A 12342-nucleotide genomic window follows, 5' to 3' on the forward strand; every position below is an offset into this window, starting at 1 on the left:
GTCTCATTTTTCATAGAGCGGTTCCCGAGCACACTGAAGTTTGCACTTCCATTGGATTTTAAAACCGCTAAAATTAATAACCAAAATTTGAAATCAGGACAATGGATTGACACGATTCTTTAAACAATTCAGTCTGGGTTGTGAATTCCCCTCTCTTAAAAACACTCATTTTGTTTAAAGCTAGAACAACTGTAGCTACTCCAGTGATATTAGACCTGACTTACTGTGTGATCATTTCACCATGAAAGGTTGTTCATAGCATTGTGTTTGTGTCAACCAACAATGTATGCAAAATGCTGTGTAGGATATAGTGATGTAGGATTATTTGCTCAATTTAAATTAAGAAACCCCAGGCCCGTTCTGGGAAATTGGTGCCAGATCTGCTGAGAGGGGCAAGAGACAAGAAACTGTATCAAAACGGAAAGTAACTACACATTATCAGCAGCAGATGGAACAGGACATACTCGCCTTAGTACCAAGAAATACCTTGAGAAATAGAACTAAAGCAAAGCTTAAATAAAAAAATAATGACTTTGCAAAATCTATTATAGTCAACATCACAAATAAGAATCCCCATCAAAAATTTCTTAAAATGAGCAGTGGTGTAATTACTTGGCTTTCCCAGCTTGAGCTTTTCAAGGTAGTCTTTAGTCTTCTGAAGCAAAGTCTGGGGTATCTTGTCCAGGATGATGACACTGCTGTCCTTCAAAGTCAGCATGATTCGGCTCATAGTCGGGCTTACTTTCTTCAAGTTCTGGTTCAACTGAGGACAATACAAGGTAATCAAATCAATTCATTGATTGTAGATTTGTTTTCCCATAAATAAATTACAACTGCATACTTTAGTAGCCCTTAAGTGTTATGCTGAAAATAATTTACTCTAATTTTAATTATGCACTCATTTGACCCATTTCTGCTTAGTTGAATATTTTTCATTTGACGCATTCGTGAATTTGAAAAAGAATAGAGGGAACTCCCCTGTGAAATGGATCCTTGATCAACCTAGTGCCAGACTCGAACCCAGGTCATCACAGTCAATTTGATGAGTCACCTCTGATACACACCCAGTTTTTTTTCTTCTTATTTTAAAATCATGCACTGCTGCCACATAATTCATGTTTCTACAGACTTAAGGGTGGTTTCAACGTTTACAGCCCCTTCCGGAGGGCGGCAGTTGTCAAAATGCCCAAAGATATATTCCAAACGCCTCCCGCAGCAGCTACCTCTCCAGTGTCCACCCATTTGCTTAGAATCCAGATGCTTATTTTTGCCAAAATATCGAACCAGGGATGCTGCAAAGGACTCAGCCTACATGGGGCGCGCACACTACTGGGTGAGCTATTGTAGAGGTCGCCCCCGACACCTAACTTTATTAACACCTTCACTCTTCCTACTGAGACTTAAAATGTAAACTGAAAAAAAAGACCTATTGTAAACCACTATATGGCTGTGGACTAGGTTTGGGCAATATGCCAATATTTACTGTGAGATTATTCTACAACTGTTTACACTAAGGAAGCGGTCCTTTAAATAGGTACCCTGTAGGGCTGCTCGATTATGGGGAAAAATCATAATCACGATTATTTTTGGTCAACATTGGAATTCACGATTATTTAACACGATTACTCTGACTTTTGGAAAGATGTTGCATTTTTTTGTTATTTTAAAAACCGTTAAACAAATCAACATTGAAAACAGTGATCTGTGAAACTACCCGTAATACTTTTCCCGCTAACTTTTTTTCCCCACTGAGAACAGAAGAGTTTAAAATAATTTACTTGCCAAACGTAATGTGCAAAATAATCGTTTCTCAATTACATTTTTATTGTGATTAAAATTTGATTAATTGCACAGCCCTAGCCCCATTTTTTTTTTTTAACTCCTAGTGTTCTGTTGAGTTTGTTTCTCAAGCTCTTCAAGCATGCGCTAGTAGAAGCACATGTATGTGCATGCAGGTGACAGAAGACTAATTCCTGGGGGTCCTTTTATTTTTTTGTCGTCATTGCAGACAATGTGGAAAACGACAAAGCATGCCTGCTATATTACAATATTTGATAAAAGGACTTTTTAGATTAATGGTAATGAAGTACTTTTTATAAAGTCACTTTTCAACACCACAATGTAGTTTGATACCTTTTAAGTGGAGCATTGCTTCAAACTAAAGATGGGGAGACACATTATGACGTTTTTCTCTGCAGTTTGCAGCATGAAGTAGCCAGACAAACCATTTTTGTGCTCTGTCAAGTTTTGGTACCTACTTGTTTTTACTCAGTTGTTAAATATGCACTCCTTTTTATAAATGTCAAGACAGCAAAAAACAAATACTGTACATCGTTGATCACTCGAGCTTACTTTAACAACATTTCTGTCCTCCAGTAAAATTCACAGCTCATCTTTCATAACTGTCAAGACTAAATAAATTGTGTATGTTAGTGGAAAGTAGCTATAATATTTGGAGCATCTCTGTTGTGTGTTCATAACTTATTTCTGTACTTTTCACAGTATTGCTGCTGAAAATGCTGCGGAAACCATTGAAATTGTATGTGCAAGAACGAGCATCAACAAGCTACCATATCACCTGCTTTCCCTGAGGCTTCTGATATGTAGATGATGATGGAGAAACATCAAAGAGACAGCTTTCCAAAATGTGGTAGATCTCAAAATATTACAATGAGAAATGTAACAATGGTACTGCTTCCAAATCATTTCAGCAGTTGCACCCATTATTGAATAAATACAAACACAACAAACTGAACAATACCTGGAAAGTTTTGGGAGCTCCGCCACAGTTGAATCTTAAACAGAGATTAACTTTGTTGTCCTTTTCCAGAATCTCAAAAGTTCCCTCTTTCCACCTGGTGGTACCCAGGTCGATGCTGGTAATGCGAATCTTAACAGCGCCACCGCTGGAGAGTTTGGGCACTATGGTTGACATGGCTTACCATCCAGTTGGTGCACTTGGGAGGCTGTGACTTATGCTCAGACAAATCCTAAACAAGAGGGAAATTAAATCAACTGTGTCAATACAACCAGTGTGTCACTTATAACCCACCATCTATGTCAAGTCTGCACTGAGTGGATTATAAATGTCATGCTTTAACCATATCAGTGCCACTGAATTACAGCTCTCACTGCCATTGCTTTATAGAGAGATGACAAGCATAAGCTAATGAGCTCAACGATAAACCAAACCAACTTGAAAGACATTAGCACTAATATTGCACGGCTAATTAAAAAAACACTTGTAATTTGCTAAGTTTTAACGTTACTCAGCTAAAACAAAACTACTAATAACGCAATTAAGCTAACGTTAGCCGTTTAACTACCGAGCGCTTGTTTAAAGTCACAACAAACTCGAAGTCAACCACAAGCAACGTAGCGCAACAGCTAAGCAGCACAAACACGTTTGACGGCTTAATTTGACATAGACTAGCTATACACTCGCAGCTAAATCTTGACAAGACGGTGGTGAATGTCAAGTGGGGAAAGTAACGCCACTTATGTTAGCTGGCTAGGCTGGTTTGCATTAACGTTAGCCATCGAACTAGCCCAATGGCCAATCTGTATCGCGGCAGCGAAGATGCACGACACGACCAGCGTTCATTACTTCTTGCTTGGTCAACGTTATTCTGACAAGACAAACAAATGTGCAAAACTTACAAAGTTACAGAGAATCAGCTAGGGTGACAGAACAGCAAAGCCGAAAGTCTGCCATAATGATGTCGTCCCCTCATCTACAGACGCTGAATGGATGGGGAAGGCCGACATTAGCAAGTCGGCTAACGGGAACTAGCTAGCTAACGGGCTAATTTGCCTGATTGTAGTTTGGTGATAAACAGTGTCACGATTTGATTACATCGTCGCAGTTATTTACCTGTCGTTGGTATGTGCTCGTCTTGAAACTTTTAAACCACAGTATTGTTTTCGTAGGTCCTCCGAGGGCAGAAAGTTTGTTTTGCCGGCATTCACCTGCTCCCCGGTGCGTATGTTGTTGACAGTGGACCCGCACACTACGCCTCGCAATGCTTCGCGATGATGGCGGGAATGTGAAAATTTACAACGGAAATGATAACCGAGAGTGCGCCCGATCCTCCTCTCGCGATATTTTAGCCATCTGTATTTAGGTTGCCTCCATTACCAACAAAAACTCGACACTGGATTAGCTATGTTATCTGGTCAATAGCGTTCAGTTATAAGCTCTCGAGGCTATTGTCGATACAGATAAATGAAAATATTAACGTTTTGTTATCGCAATGAAGTTACGTTCCTTGTAATGTTAACGTTCGCGCGTAACTACTGGATTCCATTTGTCAATACGTAAAACGCTAGTAGCTAGCTAGCTGGGCTAACGTTAGCTGCCCGCACTGTGTTAGTTACGCCAAGTTTGTTTTATTGCAGCCACATAAGTTTGCCACTACACCCCAGTTCAGCAGATACAGTAGTTTTAACAACACATTGGGACCACAAAGAGCTTCAGAGAATGCTGGCGACGGGAGCAGTGAGTATTTTAATATCAGTGCAACGTTATCAACCGTCTTAACATAGCTACGTTTCCCCTTTTTTATTTGCTTTCATCGATTAAACCATCTCATTTAACACTGTTAATTTATGGTTACACCATTCCATCAAATGGGAATATTTTTTTATGTCTTCAGCATCAATTTATTCGTATTTCCCTAAATTCAGCCTGACATATTTGGTATCTTTTGAAACTTAGGGATCTCCAACGAAGCTTCAAATAAAGGTTTGTGGCTTTGAACAATGTTTGGCTGCACAGTTTACAATGGTTGGGCCTCTGAATAAGATTCAAATTGATATTTTGTCAGAGACATAACAGTATGTGGAGAGACTTCAGTTAAACTGCCAATTCATTTACAATGATGCCAAAATAAAGCTACTTGCTCCCACAAAATCAGAAATACCTTGATATCAATTATGGGATACCATATTGTGGATGTGTTTAGTTGTAACGTGCATACGATATGTATGTTGCATTGTTATGATAAGCTAAATTGCTGATGACTTTTCTCATTCCATCATATTGATATAGCTACAGTTTGTATCCAAGGTTTATTTGGATGGCGATGATGAAGGCACTTGTTGACTATTGTCACCTGCTTTTACAGGCTGTAACTAACGTCACAGCCCTGGCCCAGGTAGACCGGGAGAAGATCTACCAATGGATCAATGAGTTGTCCAGTCCAGAGACCAGAGAAAATGCCTTGCTGGAGCTAAGCAAGAAACGCGAGTCTGTGCCAGACCTGGCACCAATGCTCTGGCACTCCTGTGGCACTATTGCTGCCCTGTTGCAGGTATGACCCATGTCCCACTCCTAGATGTAGCACATAGAACCTATTTGCTCACACGTGTACATATATGCATGTATGTATCTGCTGTTGTTGCAAGGCCTTGATTATAAGTTTAACTGATTTCTTTCCTTATTGCATTCCTTCTTCTTTATTAGGAAATAGTGAACATCTATCCATCTATAAATCCACCTACGCTTACAGCTCACCAATCTAACAGAGTGTGCAATGCCCTGGCACTTCTGCAGTGTGTTGCCTCACACCCGGAGACACGGTAATGGGGAGTTCATTAAATAAAAGATTGCAGTGGTTTTTGTAACAATTTTTTTCTTTTTCAGCCTGTGATGACAGGCTGTATTTCGAAACTTCAACTATGTAATGTACTTAATATAGATGGCGGCAGAGGCATTTTTCCACTACATCTTCCAGTTTTCTCTGAATTAGGGCTACACAATATGAGGAAAATATCTGATTGCGATTAGTTTGATATTGCATTTGTGATGTGATAAACGATATTGGAGGGAATGATAACTTTTGTATCATTATTCTCATTTTCATTGAAAAATATTCAATATTCCTGTGATTTTGATAAAATTGCAAATAATTAACAGATTACATTATGTACATAATTGCAAAAGGGTTCTCCAATGTTTTCTCAGTTAGCCTTTTAAAATGATATCAGATTAGTAAACAGAATGAGCCTTTGGAACATTGGATGAATGGTTGCTGATAATGGGCAATGTAGATATTGCATTAAAGATGTGCTGACCTCCATCTACTGTAGCTAACACACTGACTATGGAGAAGTAGCTCATACAACCCCACTTTAAAATATCAGAACTATCCCTTTAACGGTAATGTCCCAGAACTGACATCTTTATCATACATGACACCTGATTCCTTTTAAAAATGTGCCTTTTTGTATTGATGCAAGAATATGTCTTGCATCGGAGAACTGGGGCTTTAATCCCTGTAATGTAGGTGTTTATTTTTGTCTCTCTTGTCAGTATGATCCATGAAGGTATAAAGGTGACCTTGTAGCTTTCGTCCGATCGTGTATGAATGTCTGGTCATGTCATTAAAATGCTTTTACGTCTTTGTTCCTTACCAGGTCAGCTTTTCTTGCTGCTCACATCCCTCTTTTCCTTTACCCTTTCCTGCACACTGTGAGCAAAACCCGTCCGTTTGAGTACCTGCGACTTACCAGCCTCGGAGTCATAGGTAAACTTTACTCCTGCTTAGTCCTGTTTTATTTCTAGATTGATGGTTGTGTCCACAAAACTGTGTCTTCATCCCTCTCCTCAAGCGTCTTTCTGTGTTTACTGCAGGTGCCTTGGTCAAAACAGATGAACAAGAAGTGATTAACTTCCTCCTCACCACTGAAATCATCCCGCTGTGTCTCCGCATCATGGAATCAGGGAGTGAGCTCTCCAAGACGGTACTGAACTGTTCCAGCTGCTTTTCAAACAGTCCTCTAACTGACATACAGATTCCCTAACTTGACCTTTGGCATACAGTAATGGATGGTTGGAACCTGTGTCCAACCACTATATTGTCTCCTTTAGCTACACTGTTTAACTGCCCAAACTGTTTCCTTTTTTTTTTTATTGAAAGGTCCTTTAAAAAAAAAAAAAAAACATAATTTCTCCCATGCTGCTGCTAGTCTTTTAGAATTATGAGCCCTTAAAACTGCTGTAGTTTTACTTTTAAGTTATAGAAATATAAATTGTATATTATTTTTTTGCAGTTTTGGTGCATAATGGGACTGTAACATCAGCTAACACCTCACTATTCTCTTCATTTTGTTTGAAAGGTTGCTACTTTCATACTGCAGAAGATCTTGCTGGATGACACAGGGCTGGCCTATATATGTCAGACGTATGAACGTTTCTCCCATGTGGCCATGATTCTTGTAAGTGTTTTTTGATTGAGTTTACCTTCCGAATCTGCACAGTGTGACACTTGGCAATGACTTTCACAATATAATTTTGATTTTCTTTGCAGGGCAAAATGGTGCTCCAGCTCTCTAAAGAACCATCAGCCCGCCTGTTGAAGCATGTTGTTCGCTGCTACCTTCGCCTCTCGGACAATCTCAGGTAGAGCAGCCTGTTTTTAACGTTGGGTCTTGATTGAGTGGTGATTTGTGTTAGCCTGGCTCCGCTCTCCTACGTACTTCCGCTCAATTTTCATTTCCCTTCAGTACTCCGTCTGGGTTCGCGGTATATTCTTGGGTTTTCTCCGGCCAAATATATATAGCGATGCTAATGCTAATATAAGCCGTTAGTTGTCAGTCTCCCCTCTTGTTGCACATGCGCATGACATACGTCACGACCAAACGTTAGCGATTGGTTATGGCAGATCCAGTAGTTTTACACTTCAACAGAGTACCCGCCTTCAAGGAAGTTAACACTTGTCAATGGAGAGAGGCCAGACTCTCTGTACAAATGAAATGTACCAGAGTCTGGTAGGACCAGGCTAGATTTGTGTGAGACTGTACAACTTTTAACAGGGAAGAGAATATGACTGAAGAATTTGATCATTAGTAGTTGCCACTAGGAGGAGCCATTACACAAAAACAGTTTGTGGTGGCCGTCAGTTAAATGGCTTGTCAGCCTGTGGTCAGAACTGAATGCTTGTTAGGTAATGATCCGAAAATGAATTTACTGCTTAATATAATAATTGATTTCCTATGAATTTCTAAATGTTTGGTGGTTACAGCCTTACAGATGCTAAAGTGAGCTTTCTTTCTCCTTTTTAAATCATTGTAAAAACTGATACTTTTACACCTTTTGGCTGCTGGTAGGACTTAGAAGCAATTTTTTTTTATATTTCTTTGAACTTTTCCATTATTTTCCATTAAGAGATTGCACCAGATATTTTCCACTAGTGGAAGTATGCCACTTTAACTGAAATAAAGACCATCCCTGCTAAAGAAATTTACATTTTTTATATTATCTAACATTAATCTTCAGGGTAAAACGGCAGCCACCCCTTATCACAAAGCAAAGCCCCCATATTTAATGAACGAGGGAATTTTTTATACCAGGGGTCGGCAACCTTTTTAATTAAGTGCCATATTAAAATGTTCTTGTTAATCAGTGTGCCATATCAGCATTAAGCCTGCCATCATCAACCGAGCCCGCTCAGGCAGTGTTATGTTTTTTCCTTTGCAGCGTATTCTGTGAAGAAGGCAACAAGTACTAGCCAATCGAGGCAGAGTAGGGCGGGTCTTTGCTGATGCGGATGGGGAAAAAGTCAATCAAACTACCGTAAATAACAGGCCATGCTCCTGCCAATGACTGTAGAAGAGGTCATTTGGCATGCGGATTGGAACATGTCCAAAAAACTCTTGCACAGTTATTGCTTGTGTGCCTTTGTTTGAGCTACCGCATGCCAATGGTGGCATGCATGCCTAAGGTTGCTGTCTCCTGGTTTAGACCATCATTTAGTAACTGAGTTGACCACAAGATGAGGTGTGTCATGATCTCTCTAACTAATCAATCATGCATTTCCTTTTAGATAATCAGACTAGCGCATGGTAGGGTGCTATACTTCTATAATTTTCTATAATGTTTGTAATCAATGACCCTCTGATCAAAAGTTATTTTGAAGAAGAGCACTGAGCTGCAGCTGTGCTCCTCCAAAACATCTTATGGATGAATCCACCATGTATGACACAGCACACAGCTCTGCTAACCAATTTCCTGTAGGGGAGCCTTGTATGTTTTGTTGAAGATTACAGTTGTGCTCATGTATACCCTGAAAGAATTTGTAAAATGTGTACCATTCTTTTAAGAAAACGCCAGTTAACAGGCGAAACATGTTACTTTTATTTTATTATTTATTTTATTATTATTACAGAATAGTGCAATCATTAAAATAATGACATGATCCCCATTCAAATGTGTACATACCCTTAGATCTTAATACTGTGTATGGCCCCCTTTTGCATCAATGACAACTTGCAGTCTTAGTCAGATAGTTGTCGATGAGTACCTTACTTTCTCAGATGGTAGAGATGCCCATTCTTCTTGACAAAAAGCCTCCAGGTCCTGTAAATTCTTGGGTTGTCTGCACGAACTGCACGTTCTGTGCAAAGTTCTCCCCAAAGAGGCTCAATGATATTGAGGTCAGGAGACTGGGATGGCCACTCCAGAACCTTCACTTGTGGCTGTAGCCACTGAAGGGTTGACTTGTCCTTGTGCTTCGGACTGCAAATTCCAAAATCCGTCCAGTATTTTCCAAAAACATGCTGCATTCATCTTGTCATCAACTTTGACTTGAATGTCCTGTCCTCTTCCCCTCCCCTCCCCCCCCCCTCCCCCTCCCCCCCCTCCCCTCCCCCTCCTCCAACAACCTCAAAGATCCGCCTCCATACTTAACAGTAGGGATGGTAGTCTTTTAGTCATAGGACTTATTGGCTCCTCTCCAAACATTGTTTATGGTTGTGACCATAAAGTTCCATTTTGGTCTCATTACTCCAACTTTGTTCCAGAAGTTCTAAGGCTTGTGCAGGTACTACTGACTGGTATTTTCAAATCTGGATATCTTTTTATATCCTTTTCCTGATTTATACAGTTCAACTACCTTTTCTCGCAAATCCTTTGCCAACTCTTTTGCTTTCTCCATGGTTCATTAGCCATCAATGTCAGTGAAACCCTGAAACCCTGCAGAGGTTTCACAAGAGATAGAGGTCTGACAATGCGAGACTACCCTTTTAAGTAATATTAATAATGCATATCGAGAAAGCATATTGCAGAGGTTAAGTAGTAATACTTGAAATATAGATGGGTCTTAGATGATGATGATAAGCAGGAAACCTTCCATAAATAGCAGCCTTTATCTAAGGAATAAGCACTTTGAGTCTTTCACATGCAGCATGTGTATGTAATTAGTGGGAATGCTGATTCAGCAGCATTCCCACTATTGTTATTCTGTTTGCTTGTTTGAAGGGTTCTCTCACACGGTCTCTCACTCATTAGCAGGTGTGGTGATCAATGATCAAAGACAGGTTTTATAATTGCTGAAGGAACACCAGTCATCTATAGAGATGATAGCGTAGTTGATTTGGTGCGGGAGATCCGAGTTCGAATCCCACTGTGATACATTAGTCAGTTTGTCCCTGATCAAGATGTTAATTCACTTTTTCAACTATTCTCACTACTTCAACTTGTTCTTACGGATTAAGCTATTTAACCAGTATTTAACCAGTTTAGCTTTAGCAATTCAGCTATTCATGTTTTATTTTGGCTCTCCGTAACTTCTGCATACGTTCAGCTATTAAAACCATTCAACTTTTAAAATGTTCAGCTCTTTCAGCTAATGATAGGACATCTTCAACTTTTTTCTACTATTTATACTTTTTTAAATGTTAAGACATTTTCAGGTAATTCATTTCAACTTTCATCTTTGACAGTATTACAGTTCATCTTCCAGCTTTTCTAACAATGTATTTTAGCTCTTCACTTATTTATGTAATGCAGTTTAGCTTCCATCTCTGACAATTTTTCTGCAGTGCAATGCATTTGGGCTTTAAGATTTTTCATACAATTTGTTTCATATTTCTGCATATGTGAGTCATTATCAGTTAGAAAATATACTCAGACCTCACAATGTTCTACATATTTTGTCATTTTTAAACTTTTAAAGCCAACAATTCAGTTTAGCGTTAACTTTTAATGAAATTCATACTTATTAAAACGATATCCACTTTTTCAACTCCTCTCACTACTTCAACTTCTTACGGATTTACGCTATTCATCCAGTTTAGCTTTAGCAATTCAGCTATTCAGCATTCCCACGCATTTTCTGCAGGAAATGCATTTTCTAGTCTTGATATACTGTAGGTAGAGAAGTACAGACTTTTACAGGTTTACAGTTGGAGACACCAACACGAGAAGCTGTTGTGTTGACTCAAAAGTACATTTGGTTTGTGACATGTGGTATTTCCTTCCTCAGAGCCAGAGAGGCCCTGCGTCAGTGTCTGCCAGACCAGCTGAAAGACAGCACCTTTGCCCAGGTGCTGAAGGACGACACCACCACCAAGCGTTGGCTGGCACAGTTGGTCAAGAACCTGCAGGAGGGCCAAGTCACCGACGCTAGAGGCATCCCACTGGCTCCGCAGTGATGAGGACAGAGTGTGTTGTTTACAGCTGACACAGAGACTCTCTCATCACCGCCTAGATTTTGTATTTTGCCATAAGCGGCGCTGAGACTGTCTACAAAGTGGAGGACATAATAGAGGAAGATTTGCTTTTGGATACATCATTTACACCAGTTTTACTGCCAGTATGTCACTTCCACAAACAAAGTCCCGACTTCACAACTGAAAAGTTGTTTTTTAAAGAGCCAGACTGATTGAAGATTTTCAAAGCCGTTACCGATAACTGATATTTGACAATAATTTAATCCAATAATGAAATATTGGCTGGTATTTGTTTATGACATTAATGTTTTTGGCAAGATCCAAAATGAAAGGTTTGTTTGAGTGTGATATTTTACAGTTTGAAACAAAAGATTTCCCTATCAAAACAATCAAAAGTCCTTTTTGAACAGAGAAATGACTTGAAATAAGAAAATGGTCAAAAACATTTATTACTGCAGTTAACCGCACTGCAATGTCTATCTGGATATCTGTCTCGGTTGTTAATATCAGCGCTTCCAAAATATCGGTCAGCTCTAGCTTTTCCCGTTTCTCACTGTAATTTCCTGTAACATTCCACTTCAAAGTAGGAACTGTTTCTCTTTTTTTTTCTTCTTCTTACATTTCAAATAAGACTTTTAAACCTTCTTTATGACTGGGCGTGTCTCCTTTTGCTAAGCTCCTGTAAACTGATTTCACAGTATTTACAGCAGTTTAGTAAAACAGTGGATGTATTTCTCTATAGTTTTGTGTTGAAGGGCTTTGTATGTGGAGGCCCAGTCATGCATAAAATGATTTCTGTCCAGAGTAAAATCTCAGCAGTTGGTCTTGTTTAAGATATTTTAAAAAATAAACTGTTTTCAAAGTGAATAGTTAGTGGTGAAGTTAATAGTC

The 12342-nt window shown here is 39.3% G+C and overlaps 2 protein-coding genes across 4 annotated transcripts in view; one reads left to right on the forward strand and one right to left on the reverse strand.

Annotated features, from left to right (window-relative positions):
• usp37 (ubiquitin specific peptidase 37) overlaps positions 1–4048 on the reverse strand; it is a 20483-nt gene extending 16435 nt beyond the window's left edge. For both annotated transcript variants that reach the window (XM_078263155.1, XM_078263154.1), the window contains exons 1-4: positions 3875–4048; positions 2762–2990; positions 613–763; positions 1–67 (exon numbers count right to left, since the gene is read on the reverse strand). The exon at positions 1–67 is cut by the window's left edge and continues 22 nt beyond it. In XM_078263155.1, the coding sequence (XP_078119281.1) occupies positions 1–67; positions 613–763; positions 2762–2935 (392 nt within the window). In that variant the 5' untranslated portion in view covers positions 2936–2990; positions 3875–4048. The remainder of the gene's footprint in view (positions 68–612; positions 764–2761; positions 2991–3874) is intronic.
• Positions 4049–4097: 49 nt separating this feature from the next.
• cnot9 (CCR4-NOT transcription complex subunit 9) lies at positions 4098–12318 on the forward strand. Of its 2 annotated transcripts, XM_078263158.1 has the most exons (9): positions 4098–4498; positions 4718–4744; positions 5127–5312; positions 5465–5580; positions 6418–6527; positions 6635–6744; positions 7120–7218; positions 7311–7402; positions 11265–12318. In XM_078263158.1, the coding sequence occupies exons 1-9, from the start codon at positions 4481–4483 to the stop codon at positions 11431–11433; spliced, it is 927 nt and encodes a 308-aa protein (XP_078119284.1). In that variant the 5' UTR covers positions 4098–4480; the 3' UTR covers positions 11434–12318. The 2 variants fall into 2 exon arrangements, with proteins under 2 accessions (XP_078119284.1, XP_078119285.1); XM_078263159.1 differs by lacking the exon at positions 4718–4744 and having other exon boundaries at positions 4100–4498.
• Positions 12319–12342: the final 24 nt, after the last annotated feature.

The sequence above is a fragment of the Sander vitreus genome, chromosome 11 (genome assembly GCF_031162955.1).
Source record: "Sander vitreus isolate 19-12246 chromosome 11, sanVit1, whole genome shotgun sequence".
NCBI classification, from domain to species: Eukaryota; Metazoa; Chordata; class Actinopteri; order Perciformes; family Percidae; genus Sander; species Sander vitreus.

What these genes read in the sequence shown, in the direction of transcription:
- cnot9 (XM_078263158.1), top strand. An exon ending in TACCAGCCTCGGAGTCATAG is followed by an intron (nt 6,528 to 6,634) that starts GTAAACTTTACT and finishes TGTTTACTGCAG; the next exon opens with GTGCCTTGGTCAAAACAGAT. An exon ending in CCCATGTGGCCATGATTCTT is followed by an intron (nt 7,219 to 7,310) that starts GTAAGTGTTTTT and finishes TTTTCTTTGCAG; the next exon opens with GGCAAAATGGTGCTCCAGCT.